The 17,514-nt window shown below is 38.3% G+C and overlaps 1 protein-coding gene across 6 annotated transcripts in view; it reads left to right on the top strand.

The window, feature by feature from the left end:
- Positions 1-17,514, top strand: part of SIN3A (SIN3 transcription regulator family member A) — a 66,976-nt gene that overhangs the window by 14,868 nt on the left and 34,594 nt on the right. For 4 of the 6 annotated variants that reach the window (XM_020873586.2, XM_070477579.1, XM_020873584.2 and 1 more), the window contains exons 2-5: positions 6,783-7,004; positions 11,967-12,143; positions 16,101-16,207; positions 16,866-17,148. In XM_020873586.2, the coding sequence (XP_020729245.2) occupies positions 6,816-7,004; positions 11,967-12,143; positions 16,101-16,207; positions 16,866-17,148 (756 nt within the window). In that variant the 5' untranslated portion in view covers positions 6,783-6,815. Of the gene's footprint in view, positions 1-2,591; positions 3,893-5,668; positions 5,806-6,782; positions 7,005-11,966; positions 12,144-16,100; positions 16,208-16,865; positions 17,149-17,514 lie in introns of those variants that run through there. The other 2 variants (XM_020873585.2, XM_070477577.1) reach the window with 2 other exon arrangements.

The raw sequence follows: 17,514 nt of genomic DNA, 5'->3' as shown, positions 1-17,514 counted from the left end.
TGCATTTTAAAGGATATTGCTTAATTTTGGTTATATATATCTTCAAAGTCAGGGAGATGTGGAATAAAAATTTGGATTTGCAGCTTAAATTCTCACTAAAATTTCTAATAAAAATGTTTCTAGCTCAGATGTTTAATGATAAGTTTTTCTGGCATACTGGGGTTAAAGGTGAATCACATGTTGTAAAGAAAGCAGTGTTACCATCTCCACATACAAGATGATTGTCCTGAATCACCTTTTTAAAAATTGTTGTCACACTGTAGTATGACATAACTTCATCAAAGCTCACAAAAGGTATATATCAAATGGGATTGACATTATATTAATCCAGATTTCTCAGCCTTGGCCCTATTAATATTTTGGACTGAATCATTCTCTGTCGTGGGGAACTGTCTTGTACACTGCAGTGTGTGTGGTAACATCCCTGGTCTCCATTCATGAGATGCCAGTAGCACCCCTCTTCTGGAATTTTGACAACAAAAAATGTCTTCTAACATTGCCAGATGCACCCTGGAGGGGGGCAAAATCTCCCCAGATTGGAGGACTGCCTCTTCGGAAAAATATGAAACTACTTTTCAGGGGAGGCTTGGGTATCATATCTTGCGGTATTTTGAGGAAAATGGGTTGTTAATTTTGTTGAGCAGTTATTCTAGGTAATGTGGGAAATCTAAATGGATTGACTTTTTCATTCTGGAAACATTTTTCTTTTTTTTCACTTTCTAGCAGATTTAAATCCAGAAGTGGATTTTTGGACAGATTTTGAAGTAGACTGTGACAGGAGTTTTACAGGGTTGAAGTAATTATAGTCACTTGTGCTTTGACAAAAATTTCCTTACTTTTGAAGAGAAGCTTGCCATTTTTTCAAGAGTATTCATTGAAATAAAACTGACCAGGACACATTTTATGTGATTTCACGTGATGTAGTAAGAGAGAATAATTTCAGATTTTTCTTTTACTATATAAATAAAAGATCTTTAAAGTGTGCCTAATTCAAGATAATACCAACACAAAAGCAAGAGGCACTAAAGGGTCAGCCATAAGTTAAATGCATTTCATAAAGAAAGTTGTGTGTTAAAACCCTCCATAATAAGGAGGTATGTTTCATGCACACTATTACTTTGAGCTTATCTTGACTGAAAAAATTCTGTTGTTTCCATTTAAGCCAATGTGTGAAATTTAAATTAAAAGATTCTTTAAAGTTGGATTTTTCCATTTGGATTTTAGTAATGGTGAAGTTTCTGGATTTCTCGGAGGCCAACACTTTATTGTGGTTAAAGACATGTAGTTTGTAAAACTAGAAAATTAGTTTTTATTTTTCTTGTTCTAAATGGGTTAGTTTTTACCCTGCCCTTCTGTCTGGAATGTGTCCCATTCACTCCTCAGTTGTTCTGTCCTACTCCAGAAGACTCCCCTGCAATGTCAGAATTATCCTGCTCTACTTACTTTATTTGGGAATTATGATTACTTTGCCTGATGATTTGGAGCTTTTCCCACTTTTTATTATAATAAATGACCTGATGACTTTTTAGTGTTCTGTGCTATTGTTTGTTCACATTAGGCTTTCTTTACTAGTTTCTATCCCTCAGAGTGCTTCTTTTTTTTTTTTTTTTTTTTTTTAAATTCTGCCTTTTTAGATTAGAGTTTTGATAACAGGTAACCTCCAAATTTGAAACAGTTGGAGACCATAGTCAGAGATGAAAATCATGTCAACTGAATCGGGGCTTGAAAGTAGTTTTCTAACTCTTTCGGCTCCATCATCTGGCGTTCAAATACTTAATGGTTTCGAATTATACTGTACCTCTCTCTAAGGAGGATGCTCTAAGGTCTGTCCAGTATTTCTACTCCAGATATATCATGTATTCCAAGGAGAAAGAGTATCTACCCTTTTGTTCCTTTAACCAGCCATGTGACCTTGAATAAGTCACTTAATTTCTTGGAGTATCAGTTTCCTTCCAGATAGAAGGTTTCTGAGTGCTCAGCCGACAAGAGTGTTGTGAGGAGCTGGTGGCAATCAGATCACAGGACTTGGCTGTTGTGGAGCAGGGAATGTCCCTTTCAGTGCTGGGGCCCCCACCCTGAGCCCAGGGATTGGCACTCGGGAACTCTTTGTAGGATGGATAAATAGACAAAAATTTTATATAGCTATTTACTGCCTATAAGTCCAAGTTACTATAATATTTTAATTCATCCTGTATACTCCCATACCCTAATTCATCCCTAATTTTCAAAATATAACTACCTTCTCCCTATAGGATCTTTCTCAGTGTACACATTTCTACTCCCTTCCCAGTTGACACTGCTTGTTTGTATCACTTGTGAACTAGTTTGTATTACTAGCTTTTCCTCCTACGATTTGATATTTTATAGTTGACACCCACATACACACACTACCTGGATTTTACTCTTTCTATTTTTACAGTACTTGTTTTATTATATATCCACCTTTCCATTCCATCATCTATTAATCCAAACTAATTTCTTGGTGATATTCTAAGTACATTTCACACATTGGTACACTCTTTTGGGGGGGCCCTTGGCAGTGAAAGTGCAGAGTCCTAATCACTGGACCTCCAGGGAATTCTCTATACTTTTATCTAAGTGCTTGAGCATGCATCTCCTTATCTAGAGTTCAATACTTGTTTCTAGAATTTGCACACAATGAAATGCAGAAATATTAAAAGACTACGTTGTGTATGTGTTGAGAGCATACTGTATATATTCTGTAGCTCATTTTTTTTTTCACTATTCTGCCTTTCCCTTTAGATGAACCCTAATCCTTCTAATTACTACATAGTTTTCTAAATATGGGTGGATTCAGTTTACTTAGCTATTGATAGATGTCTAAAATTTTCATACTTTGCTGCAGTAAATATATTTAGCAGATACATAGGATAGAGACCTAGAAGTGGAATTGTTAGGTAGTTAAAGGGTATGCACGTTTTCAATTTGATTTAAAAATTTAATAAAAGCCTGGAAGTTGCCAACCAAATAGTCTTTACCAGTTACCACCAGTAGTGTCTCCTTGTACTCTCACCTACACTGAATATCATCATTCTCTTTTTAATTTTTGCTAGTTCCTTTGGGTAATCATTTTACTTTATATTACTAGTGAGGCTATATATGATCTTTCCAGCTAGCTGGGATTCCGTGACCAGGGATCGAACCCACCCCCACCATCCACCCACATTGGGAGCATGGAGTCTTAATTGATCATTGGACCATCAGGAAAGTCCCTCCAACTAGCTTTCAAACTTTTCTAGGGCAAGGGTTGAAATCTTCTACCACCTTCATATCTAAATATTTGCTAAATGAGTGAATGAGTGCTGCCAGAGCATTCCTGCTGTTGGGTAAGGCTGAAGAAAGGATGAATGAGGTAAGTGTGTGAGAAGTTAAAGAAAGCAGAAGTTGCTCAACGTGTGTGTGTGTGTTAAATTAGTAAAGGAACTCTTCTTTCCTGTTTGTCTTCTCTTCTGTGTGAGGTAGGATAGTGAGATGGTTAAGAATCCAGGCTCTGGAAGCAGGTTTCGTGGATTCATAGCTGTGCAGCATTGGGCAGTTTACTGAATCTTTGTGCTTCAGTTTCCTTATTTGTAAAATAGAGAATAGTATCACCTTGCTTACAGGGTTGTTGAATGGATTAAATTATTACTGGTAAATTGTGTAGAATAGTGCTTAACACTCAATATATGCTGCTGTTATGTTAATTATTATCTTTCCCTTCTGCATATGCAGTATTTGAGCATCTGTGATGAGTGTCTGGAAGGTGAGAAATGCAGACAAAGTTGAAAAGTACTCTATCTTGAAGAAGCTTACAGACTTCAGGCTTCTTTAGAGGAGTGGAAAAACATTTTGATAACCTGGATCATAGGGTGGGATTGCAAGGATATAATTGGTGAGTTAAATTGTCCCCACAATTAGTGAGAAAGAATTTTGAAGGCTAACTTAAGGAATTTGGATTTTTTTTTTTTTTTTTTTTGGCTGCACTGTATGACCTGTGGGATTTTAGTTCCCCAACCAGGGATTGAACCCAGGCCCCTCAGCAGTGAGCCTGCCAAGTTGGGTTTCCACCTGGGGACCTCCAGGGAAATCCTGGATTGATGGATTTACAACTGGATTGGATTTGCATTTGAGGCCAACCATTTTAAAAGCAGTGTAGACTGGATGGGAAGGAGGCTGGAAGGTGTTGGTAATGGAGAATGGTAAGGTCCCAAAATGAGGAGTTGCCTGTATGACTAGGGGAGAAGCAGTTGATTTGAGAATCATTTAGGGAATAGAATTAAGAGTGGTAATTGTTCAAGAAGTAACGGGCAGTTCACAGAAAGTACAGACCTTGGCAGCCCCTTCAGTGTCACAGAGATTGTCTGGAAGGCAAACTCCAGAGGCAAATGCAGTTAACTGCTTTATAGAATCACACTTTATAAAGGAAATGACATTTTAATAGCTAAAAGATAGGACATGGTCTCAGAATAAAGCATAGTTCTCTAATACTTAACCTTTGGAAAACTCAACTGCAGCCTCCTCCCCCTTCTTTTTCATCTCCTATAGACTTGTCCGTAGACCAGCATTTGGGAATAGCTTCCCATGTGGGGCAGTGGTAAAGAAGCTGCCTGCCAATGCAGGTGACTCAGGTTCAATTTCTGAGTCAGAAAGGGCCTCTGAAGAAGGAAATGACACCCCCCTCCAGTATTCTTACCTGGAGAATTCTATGGACAGAAGGGAGCTAGGCGGGCTGCAGTTCATGGGATGGCGAAGAGTGGGACACAGCTAGCATGCATGCACACAGAGTAGTCTAATTACATCCTTTTGCAAGTAAGAAAACAGGACCAAAGTTACATAGCTTCAAGTCAGTTCAGACTAGAATCCAGGTCTTGACAGGTACTCTAGTCTTTTTTCCATAGTCTGTGCCGTGATCTTCTGATCTAAATTTGGTTTTCCATTTATGAGGTATCGACTGGCTTTTGGTTCCAGCGATTAATCTCAGGTGTGTTTAAGCATCTAGGTTCCATGCCAATAGAACCCAAGATCAAGCTATGATCTAGATCATGGGTTTATATAGAAGTAACAGCCAAGAAGTCTTTAAGACTTTTCACGCTGTTCATTTATTAGACTTACTCCCAAATAGGTTGAGATTGAGTGTTCATAGTCAGTTGACTGGCAGTTCTTAAGTATAAATAGCATGTGTAAATCTATATTTCTAACTTCTTAATATGTCTGAAAAATTTTGAAATACTGTGCTAAATATGCTACTTCATACTAGAAAAGCCTGGGAAGACATAATCAGTTAAGACATTTTAAATTATTTCCCCTCGGCAGCCATCAGCAGTTTGTTTTCAACTCCAGTTAACTGAATTCAACATATTATCATATAAATTTGGGAGACCGTCCTTTGATCTAAATTTATAGTCAATAGGAACTTCCTGGCAATTCAGTGGTTAAAACTCCACACTTCCTATGCAAGGGGCTTGGGTTCAATCCCTGGTAGGGGGACTAAGTAAGATCTCATATCCCTCACAGCAAAAAATACAGTATAATCTGCAGAAAGATTAATTATGGCTTGAGATGTACAGAAAGATAATATTGAAAATGGCTGGCTTGCAGATGAAACAGTTGTGCTCCTGTGTCAGAATCTAACTTAGGTTTGTGAGAACAACCCAAGATTCTCTTTCAGGGCTGAGCACCCGAGTGACAGGCATGTCGAAGATGATGGTGAAGCAGCCCCGAGGAGTCCTTGTGAGGATTGCTTCCCCTCAGGGCATGCACATTCCCAGGAAATGAGGAAAAGAGAGATTTGGGTGTGTTTAGAAAGTAGGTAACCCACTTCCCCCCAATTTTAAAAAGAATCTTGCTTTAGATGGAAAGGGGAGTGGCTTGTGAAGTCTATTACTGTATTTTTAATCTTCTCACCACAGCAGTGGTATCTTTCTTAAGCTATTTTTTGTGACCAGAAAAGTGGTAGGGCTTGGCCCCATTTTGTCTTTGGCTGACTAGACCTCTCTTTCTTATTGATATGCTTGTATTAATGATACCAACGTTGGAAGAGCTCCGAAAAGACCCATCTGGATTCCTGGCCAGAGTGTTACTAGACTTTGTGTGCTGCGGGAAAGGAAGTATTCCCGTACAGGGGGATTATTAAACTAGGGGGTTCTGGAATCACTTTAGGATTTGAGAGTATAAGGAGAAAACTCATTAATGATCAGTTTCAACCTTATTTTATTTTTTAAGAAATAAATTTACATGGAAGGAGGAGCTTATTGGGATGTACATAGTTTCTTAAATTGGCAAGTTTACAACCATTGTCTTACTACTGGCCTAGTATTCTTTCTATGATACCATTTAATTGTTGAAACATTTCATACTTTAAAAATTAGACCACAATTATAGTACTAGCTTTTGAGAGGAATTAGGAAGAAACACTTGAATGTTTTTATAGCCGGTGAATAATATAATTAATATTAGGGATGATGGCACTTGAGAAAACCAGAGAGTAAAGAAAGGTGTATTTGTGTGTTTCTAAATTGGAGGAATAGCCTCCAAAAATATTTCAACTCTGCAGTATCAAGGTAATTCAAACTGGGTTGTTATTTACATTTTTGTCTCTCAGTTATGATAATCTGTCCACTGTTGGGAGTGTGTGGTCCCCCATGCACTTAAACTGCCCAGTGATCATCTCCAGATGCAGTAGATAGTCATTGACTCCAGGAGTTGAACTTTTGGGTACCTGGTTGTGCACGTTACATTGGAGTGTGAACTGGTTTGCATGTTGTTGCTTTTGGTTTCTGCAGGTTTTGTAGTGCATCCCTGAGCATGAGCGCAGAATGAAGCGACGTTTGGATGACCAGGAGTCACCGGTGTATGCGGCCCAGCAGCGTCGGATTCCTGGTAGTGCAGAGGCTTTTCCTCACCAGCACCGGGTGCTTGCCCCAGCCCCTCCCGTGTATGAGGCGGTGTCTGAGACCATGCAGTCAGCCACGGGGATTCAGTACTCCGTGACTCCCAGTTATCAGGTAAGCTGGAGCCCAGCAATGGACTAGGGTGAAGGAAGAACGCTGGTGATTCATCCAGTTGCAGAGTTTTTATTAAACATTCGGGTATTAAAAATCTATTTATGGGATATATGTAAGGTATTAAAAATAATGTAAACAATGTACACCTGTGTATTTACTACACACATTTTTTTAAAGAGTGTTGCTGTAACATTTGAAGTTCATCGTGTCTTTCCATGGTCCCTTTTGCTTTTCTGTCCTTTTAGAGGTAGCCACTAATCTGAACTGTATTTATTATTTCCGTGACTTTCCTTAGTGTTCTAAAGTCTTTCTTCTCCCTGGTTGAAGTGTCTTTGGCTGACGGTGCTGTGTTGGTTTCTGCTGTACGGCTCAGTGAGTCAGTTGTGTGTGTGCATGTATCCACGCTTTAGCTTCTTTCCCCACGCAGGCCAGTACAGAATATTGACTAGGATTCCCTGTGTTATATGAAACCATTTTATTTATACATATAGACAATAAAGTTGTTTAGTTTGGGTATTTTTGAACTTGTATCTAAAGTAAAAATGTATATTTTCTTCTTGGATTCATTTTTTTTTTTTTACCCATTCAGTGTGGTTCCTAAGACTTATCCATTTTCATATATGTGACCAATTAAGTGGAATTTTCACTCGGTTATGAGTTACATGAATATATTCAATTAATTTATCCATTCTTCTGTTGATAGAGTATCAAGCTGTTTCCAGGCTTTTCCTGTTAGACAGGAGCTGCAGTGAGTATTCGAAGATTTTCCTAGTACAGTAGTACTCACAGTGGCAATCCCTGGCAAGATAAGCTTGCACCAGACTATGAGTTGGTGCACTACATATTTTATCAAGAAGGGTTTGCTATGGAAATAAAAAAAGGCAGTGGAATAAAGCAGTGTATTTATTAGTGAAGTAGTTGGTTTGCATTCTGGTGCAAGCTACTTATTTTTGCAGACCATTCTTCAGGTCTGCTTATTTAACTTCTATGCAGAGTACATCATGAGAAATGCTGGGCTGTAGGAAGCACTAGCTGGAATCAAGATTGCTGGGAGAAATATCAATAACCTCAGATATGCAGATGATACCACCCTTATGGCAGAAAGTGAAGAAGAACTAAAGAGCCTCTTGATGAAAGTGAAAGAGGAGAGTGAAAAAGTTGGCTTAAAGCTCAACATTCAGAAAACTAAGATCATGGCATCTGGTCCCATCACTTCATGGCAAATAGATGGGGAAACAGTGGAAACAGTGGCTGACTTTATTTTTTTGGACTCCAAAATCACTGCAGATGGTGATTGCAACCATGAAATTTAAAAGTGCTTACTCCTTGGAAGGAAAGTTATGACCAACCTAGATAGCATATTAAAAAGCAGAGACATTACTTTGCCAACAAAGGTCCGTCTAGTCAAGGCTATGGTTTTTCTAGTAGTCATGTATGGATGTGAGAGTTGGACTATAAAGAAAGCCAAGCGCCGAAGAATTGATGTATTTGAACTGTGGTGTTGGAGAAGACTCTTGAGAGTCCTTTGCACTGCAAGGAGATCCAACAAGTCCATCCTAAAGGAGCTCAGTCCTGGGTGTTCATTGGAAGGACTGATATTGAAGCTGAAACTCCAATACTTTGGCCACCTGATGCAGAGAGCTGACTCCTTTGAAAAGACCATGATGCTGGGAAAGATTGAGGGCAGGAGGAGAAGGGGACAACAGAGGATGAGATGGTTGGATGGCGTCACCGACTCAATGGACATGGGTTTGGGTACACTCTGGCAGTTGGTGATGGATAGGGAGGCCTGGCGTGCTGTGGTTCATGGGGTCGCAAAGAGTAGGACATGACTGAGCGACTGAATTGAACTGACCTGCAGGTCTGAGGACATAGTAGGAAGTTTGAGTGTCTAGGAGAGGGTTTGCTGGGCCATAGGATATATACATCTTCACCTTTAGCAGGTAACATCAAATTGTTTTTCAGAGCTGTCCCAGTTTATTTCTGTTTACTCCAGCACTGTATATTCCTGTCATTGCATATCCTGATCAACACTGATCATTCATCTCTTTTCTGTTCACTCTTTTTTGTAAAAATATAAGAAATTTATGTTTTTCCCTTTTTAGTTATGAAAGTAAATGTCACCGTTTTTAAAAAAAAAGGATATAATGTGACTTCTTCCTCTGAACCCTCAGACTTAACCCCATTGGGTGCATTTCTCGGGTATTCAGAGTTTTCTCTGCATATGCAGGCATGTTTATTTACCTTTCTAATTATCTCGATGCACTTCTCTCTTTACATAATTTAGGTCATACAGTGTATACTGTTCTTTCTTTTCACTTAATATGTAGTGGACAACTTTGCACTTGAATATATGTATGCTGCTGCTGCTAAGTCGCTTCAGTCATGTCTGACTCTGTGCGACCCCATAGACAGCAGCCCACCAGGCTCCTCCATCCCTGGGATTCTCCAGGCAAGAATACTGGAATGGGTTGCCATTTCCTTCTCCAGAATATATGTATGGATCCAAGTAATTAAATATATATATATATTTATTTACTCATCTGCTCCAGGTCTTAGTTGCAGCATGCGGGATCTTTAGTTGTGGCATGTGAACTCTTAGTTGTGGCATGTGGGATCTAGTTCTCTGACCAGAGATTGAGCCTGGGCCCCCTGCATTGGGAGCTTGGTGTCTTAGCCACTGGACCACCAGTATATATCCCAAGTAATTTTTTAAAAAATCATTGCATATATAATATTCCATTCCAGGTCAGTCAGAACCATAACTTATGTAGTCTAGAGAGGCACAGGTTGGGCTGGCACAGGAGTTCCCTGGTAGCCTGGTGGTTAGAATTCTGGGTTTTCACTGCTGTGGCACGGGTTCAGTCCCTGGTCAAGGAGCTTAGCCCCTGCAAGCCATGTGGTGCAGCCAGAAAAAATAAAGTAAAAATGAAAAAATAAAAAGGTTTGACTGTTACTGGTAATATAAATTGGTTTAATCTTCCTTGAGAGCGATTTGATAGTTTGTATCAGAGTTGTTATTTTTTTACCTAGCAATTCCGTATCTAGGAATTATAAGAAAACAGTCAAGAAAGAGGGAAACCTGGATGAAGTAGGAGATGGTAATTCCTTAGGTGTCACTCCCCCACTGGAGCCCGCCTTGAAGCAATATAGTACCTTCCTATGGGGCCAGGTGGCGCAGTCAGAGGACTGCTACAGATCACATCACTAGATTAGGACTTGAAGGAAAGAAAGGTAGTGTGTTTTCCTTGGCTGATTACTTTTGTCTGAACTAGTTCACGACTTTCTCCTACACCTGGGATAATCACATTTATTCCTATACCAGAAACTATAACGTGCTCTTATAAAACCAGCCGTCACAAATATTTGTAAATGCTAGTTAAGTCTTACAAAAACCCATTCAGTATGTGCATGTTGTAATATAAAAAGCTCAGAAACATATAACTCTTCTTACAAGTATTAGAGCTTTTTGAATCGTCTAAATAGTTTCTTTTTACTCCTAATGTTTATTGTTTCTGTGGATTTGTAAATAGTTGCTCTATTTCCCACCTTCTACTCTGCCCAGGGTAATCTTTGTAAATCTGTGGGGACTTGGGGAAAAAAACATTCTTAAGTTGTAGTGCTTAGTTTACATTGTTTTAAAGTGTCATGTTATTTAGTCTCCTTACCTTGGAGATGTGGCATATCAGGTGTATTGTCCTTAGTTGTTTTCTGTAGTGATTAGAGTTCTGAAATAGGAACATTTTTAAAGCTTTGGAAATTTTATATAACACTTTTTGCAATAGAAATAGAAGGAAATGGGCTTATACTTTTATTTTAACCCTAAACTTTTAAGAGGACAAGAGGGAGTAGATAAGAAATATGTTTCATGTTAGACCACCAACAGTTTGGAAAATTTAAAAGTTTTATTTTAAAAGTAGCAAATAAGGGGAATTCCCTGAGTCCTAGTCAGGTGGCTAGAGACTTGGAGCTTTCACTCCAGGAACAAATAACAATATACAGAATAAATAAAACAAAATAAAAATATTCTCTAACCCTACCGTCACAAAATAAAATGGTCACATTTTACTATATATTTGTTGTCTAGGATTTAAAATTTTATTATTTTTTTTTTCTGAACGTAAATTTTTTTATTCTAGTATAGTTGATTTGCAATGTTGTGTTAGTTTCAGATGTACAGCACAATGTGTGTGTGTGTGTGTGTGTGTGTGTGTATAGGATTCTTTTCCATTACAGTTTATTACCAGATCCTGAGTATAGTTCCCTGTGCTATACAGTAGGTCTTTGTTGGTTATCTGATTTATATATAGTATGTGTATATGTTAATTACAAACTCCTGATTTATCCTTAGTGTATTATATATACTGCTTTGTGTAATATGCTTTAAAAAATTATTTAAAAGTTTAAATTCATATGCAACACATGAATACATTCAGTTTATGGATTGTGAACATTTTTAAGTGTTAAAATATTTGCCTATCTATCAGTGCTATTCAAACTGTGGTCCACAGATGGTTGATATGAATACTTTCATACTAGTCTGTAATGAAATAAGAACAGAAATGGAGTGTTTAGAAACTTCTTTAGCAATTGGACATTGTAATTTTATGTCTGTAAAACCTTGTAATAAAAAATAGGGGCTTATGTATTTTTATCTCACATTATATATAGTAATTCATTTTTCTTGTATTTCATAAAAGTAGTAGTCCATGAAGGATCAGAACTTAAGAAACAAGAAAAACTGGTCCTTCGCCACAGATAGTTTGAGATATACCGAGCTATATAATTTTTAATAGCTGTAGAATTCTGCTATAAGATGGGTGGGCTATAGTTTATTTCACCAATTCTCTTTTGTGGGAAATTTGGGTTTCTGGTAATCTTTCTGCATGTGTGTTCTTTGGAGGCGTTTGGGGAAGAACGCACAAGCCTTGAAGCTTCTCATCGGTGTTTCGTCTGTTCTAGGTTTCAGCAGTGCCGCAGAGCTCCAGCAGTCATGGGCCCACCATCGCAGCGGTGCATAGCAGCCATCATCACCCCACAGCCGTGCAGCCCCATGGAGGCCAGGTGGTCCAGAGTCACGCTCATCCGGCTCCACCAGTTGCACCAGTGCAGGGACAGCAGCAGTTTCAGAGACTCAAGGTGGTATTCCGCCCCTTCCGTTTCTCTCTTAGCAGGCATCATTGACTTCAGCTTGTTACTAGTGGTGGTACAGCTGTTTACAGTAGGCTGGGGGCTGAATGACAGGAAGCCTTACTTGTTTGTTTTGAAACCTATTTAGATTTCCTGTCTTAGCACCTTGTGCCTGATCCAGAGAATACATTCAAGAGATGTTTTTGGAATGAATGTGTGGTATTCAAACGTTCCAGGATTGAGGAGCTATTTTCATATGAAATAAAGTCCATTTTTGGATGCCTGCTTTTGAACTCTTCAGTTCTTAGCGTGGAATAAGGTTTTATTAACATACACATGGTTGACTATAGTCCTGTATGGTAAATGGACCCAAGTATTATGGTTTAATCTTCTTATTCTTCATGACTAGCTGAATTGGCTAGCATCATCAAGTCCATCCTTAGTAAATCACATGCTCCTTTCGGGAAACCTTTATGAAGTTTGGGAAAGGCTGTCGTTGTGAGTAAAAAGTCAGTGTTTTCATCTGATCTACTGAGTGTATGCTGTAGGTTTTCAACACTTTGAAATTCATGCATCCATGGAGAAATGAAACTTTCATTTCCAGCTAACCTTCTCTCTCTGTTTAGCTGAGTGTTACTTTTCCAAATGTGTGATTATGCTAGTAAGTTTTCCAGATTTCTTTTTTTCCCCCTAGTTTTTATATAAAATTTTAAATCAAGTGCAAGAAGTATAAAACTGAAGACCTATAAAGAGATAAGATGTTGTATCTTTATTTGGTCATACAATTGTAATTATATCAAGTAGCTTGCAAGTAAAAATGAACAATGTATCCTTAAAGGACACATCTGTGTGTAGCAGATATTTCATCTCTCTCTTTTTTTGGTACTTAATCTAGTTCTCCCTGACTCCTGCCCTCATTGTTTTGGACTCGCAAGAACTTTTTAACATTGGCCTAAAGAAATTAAATGTTACATAAATAAAAGCACACCAAAGCTAGAGGGATTTTGTACAATTTACTCTGTATATTAGCTTAAGTAATTACGAGTTGACTACGCATAAACATAGTCCTAAAGAGAGTAGAAATTATTTGGGCCTGAAACTTTACTCTGGGCTCTGTGTTTGGGAAAATTTTGTAAGTTATATCAATGTTTTCCTTAAAGCATTTTTACTTTCTGTTTGTAGAGTGGTGGCTGTATACCAAGATGTATTATTGTTACAAACTTAGAACTTCACCAAGTCCTGAAAAAAATTTTTAAGTTGGTTTGGTGTGACTAAATTCCATATTAATACTATATTTAGCAATTGATACCTTAATGTTGCAAAAGCACTTATAACTTAATTATTACACTAACAAAAAATGTACATTTATTTGTATATCCTTTTTCCAGTCAGCCCTGTCAAAGCACGGCGCCTATTTTATTCTCCTTCCTCACTCGGCTATAAGTATATAGGGTGTGCTTTGTATGTTTTATAGGTGCTGTCAAGGAAGCAAGAAAGGGCTTTAGAGTTGGGGTTATAGAGTGAGTCACAGGTTGAGTTAGGTTTTCTTGCTCTGTTCTCTTGGTTACAAGCTCTTGAATGTGATTCCTGGACGTAATAACTTGTTGAATTTCCTATCTAACAAGGAGAGGTAAAATGGTTTCTTGTGCCTCCGTGTAATTTCATTTAATTTTCTCACATCGCTTGCCATTTTTGGATCAGTCTTAAAATGTTTTACAAGCATTTGAACCAACTTCAGTAAACCATTTATATTCTATAATAAGGAAGTGTTCAGTGAGAACTCTTAGCTTATTTCATGCATCGACATTGTCTATACTTCTTCTTTGTCTTTGGCAGATTAATGACAAGGAAGATTTGAATAATTATTTGTTGAATGCCAGCAGCGTACATATTTGGCACATATTTAGCAAGTTCTCTATACAGTTATTTGCTTGTCTCCCCAACAACGTTGTGAACTCCAGGAGGTTGGGGACCTTACTAATAAATGCCTGTTGAAGTGAGCCAGGAAGATGCATCAGCAGACTCTTAAGACCCGCCCCACATGCCTCCTTAAACCTGTAGCTTTCAAATGATTCCTTCCAAGTTGTGTTCTTCTAAGTAATGATTGCTAGAACTGTATACATGCTTTGATAAAAGAGTTGTACTGTACTAATTTTTAAACAGTGGTTCATTATGACCTATACCTTTTTCTTCCAGACACACAGACATCATGTATACTTTGCTTCTTCAGGTTTCAGCACTTTTTCTCTCTGTGTATTTATTGTATTACATGGTAGAGTGCTTGTTTTTGTTTCTTATTTTTTGTATGTTTATTTTTGATAACTCTTCTGTTGTGACTGTGAATACTATTCTTAAATATCTTCCAAAGTTTTTCCCTTCTGCAAACTTACTGAGTTTTAGGTTCCATCAATTTGGTCACTAATGAAACATTTCAATATGGAAAATTCTGAATATTGAATTTCAACAAAAATTGTCATGTTATTTATAAACTACCAAAAGACCAACCTCCAGTGAGTTGGTATCGACCAGGTATACACACAGTGCTCTGGCAACACAAATGCTCTCGTTAACCATGGCTATAGTGGAAGTTCGGGCAACTCTTGAGCTACTGCTCTTTAATGGCTTATTTGATCATAAAGATTCTGTTTCACAACATGTCACAAGAGTAATGCTTGTCAAATCAGATGTTTACTTGTGAAACTTTCCTAAACTTGCTGTTATATAGAATTAAAAATAATCCCATAGTATGTAGGATACACCTAGTGGGCAGTTCCCTTAGATATCTCCTGAGTAACTAAAACTCAGGTTGTCCTAGATCACACTTGTAACTTTCTGGCCCTTCAAACTTATTCCTCTTTGTGAATGCCCACATGGTGTATAATTTAGTGAATGCCCTCTCTGCCTTATCTTCCATATACAGTCAGTCAGCCCCCAAACCCTGTCACTTCTGTCTCCTAAAAAGCTTTTGAGTCTGTCCAGTTCTCTCTTTTTGTTTGGTCAGTACTGTAATTTATGCCACTCCTGTTCACACATGAGTTAACCTTATAGTGTGACTGGTTTTCCTACCTCCTTTTCATCATCTGTTTTTCCTGCACCAACTCGTTCTCAGTATTGTAGCCAAATTGATACACTAAAGTGCAGATGATAAAAATCTGAATTGCCTTCTAGATCTAAAAATCTAGATCCTTTTAGGGTCTAGATCTTGCATCGTCTCCTGTGTCATCTATCATCACTCTTCCTACCACCATTTCTTCTTTTCACCACAGATCCTCTAGCCAAACTAAACTGTTTTCACATTTCCATATATACCAGATGGTGTCGCATCTGCAGTTTTGCCCATGCTGCTTCCTCTGACTTTCTTCATGGGTCTTCATTTTTGCTAACTTGTACTCATCCACAGGACTCAGATCAGACACCATTTCTTTAGGAAGCCCTCTGGTATGTCCCCATAGGTTGGTTGGTTGGTTTATTTTCTTGTGTGTGGAGGGGTTCCCTTCCCATGTGCTCTCTGGGCATTTGGTGATTGCCCACTTTCCCACTGTGTTATTACTCCCAGCTGGATGTGGAATGAACTTCTGTACAGCAGGGCATACCGTGGCTTATTTATCATTAATTCCTTAGGACCTCACGTTGGTCCTGGCCTAGCATGTTGTTGCTTCTTAGTAAATATTTATGAAATGAATAAATGAATGAATAAGTGAATGACGTATGGATGTGTTATTCTTCACTAATAATTCTGTGCAGAACTATTCAAAGCAAGGTTACAGATTTTATGAGTTAATTTTTATTTTAAGCTTGAGTTATATTACTGGTACCCATGTTAATTTTTAGTGTTTTTAATGTATGTTTACTATATGTTTCTATTTCATTTAATATGCTGATTTTATTTAGGTATAAATCAATCTTGTAGAAGTAATTCTTGCCTGGCTTTTCTCTTAATAACCTTGAGATTTGTTCCTGCCTCAGGTGGAGGATGCACTATCCTACCTTGACCAAGTGAAGCTGCAGTTTGGTAGTCAGCCTCAGGTCTACAATGACTTCCTTGACATCATGAAGGAGTTTAAATCTCAGAGGTAAAAGATACATGTAGTTGTACTTGAGAATTTTGCTTTGTTATTTTGGTTCTGGAAGGAGGATGTAGCTTATTCTCATCTGCTGAATGATAAAGGGCTCTTTGGAGGGGGTTGTGTTTTTATTTCCATGGGTCATGTTTTTGTTTTATATATTGTTATATAAAAATTGCAGGCCCAACACCTTTATTTTCTGCATATTGATAAATTTTTCTTAGTACTTAATCTCAGTCAGGGAAGTAAACTGGTAATGATTAGGCTACTTGCTTTTTGGATTAACTTAAGATACCCTAATATTCTGGCATGGTTCACTATTATAAAAGAGTAACTCATCTGAACAGTGTATATAGATACATAACTTACACTGGTGTATCAGGGGTTGGTTCTTGCATGGGAATTGGAGTTGAAGACTTACTGCCTAAGTATTTGTTTCATGGGACTGTTAGCATGTTTGAATGTCTATTCTGACCAAGCCTCTTTGGTTATGAAGATAAATGGCTTTGAATTTCAGAGGTCTTTGGGTGTGGTTAATTTTGTAATATTCAGGTTGATTTTTATTTTCCTGTATAGAGAACCTAGTGGAATGTGAATTTTGTCTTGCCAGGGTGCTTTGTCAAGCTTGCAACTTTAATATTTGTGTTTTTTTCTTTTTTTAAATCAGCATCGACACTCCAGGAGTGATTAGTCGTGTGTCCCAGCTGTTCAAAGGCCACCCTGACCTGATCATGGGCTTCAATACCTTCTTGCCCCCTGGCTACAAGATTGAGGTGCAAACCAATGACATGGTGAATGTGACAACTCCTGGCCAGGTTCATCAGATCCCAACCCATGGCATCCAGCCCCAGCCTCAGCCACCACCCCAACATCCTTCCCAGCCTTCAGCCCAGTCAGCCCCAGCACCTGCCCAGCCAGCTCCTCAGCCCCCACCTGCCAAAGTCAGCAAGGTGAGCACTTGGAAAACTCTGCACCATGTGAAATGCATCCCTAGAAAGCACCCTCCTTTGACATTTTCCCTTCGTATATAAGGCTTAGATAGATAACACAAGTTAAAATTTCATCAGAGAAGATGCAAGTCACATTCCTATAAAGTGGCTCACATTTACACACCACATAGTTATATATCTGTTTAAGTCTATACATCAGCAACCTGCATGGACTCTCTTGCCCCCAACTTCTGCTGTTTGAACCCATGAGCATCCCAAGAAGTGACAGCTTTGTGTAATAGTACTTTGATAACACAGGCAGAAATGGTCAGCTTATGATCAGATTACACTGTTTTCTGTATGGTCATCATTTTACAAAAAGTTACT

Source organism: Odocoileus virginianus, chromosome 16, assembly GCF_023699985.2.
Source record: "Odocoileus virginianus isolate 20LAN1187 ecotype Illinois chromosome 16, Ovbor_1.2, whole genome shotgun sequence".
NCBI lineage: Eukaryota > Metazoa > Chordata > Mammalia > Artiodactyla > Cervidae > Odocoileus > Odocoileus virginianus.
This window is presented reverse-complemented; position numbering and strand designations above follow the sequence as displayed.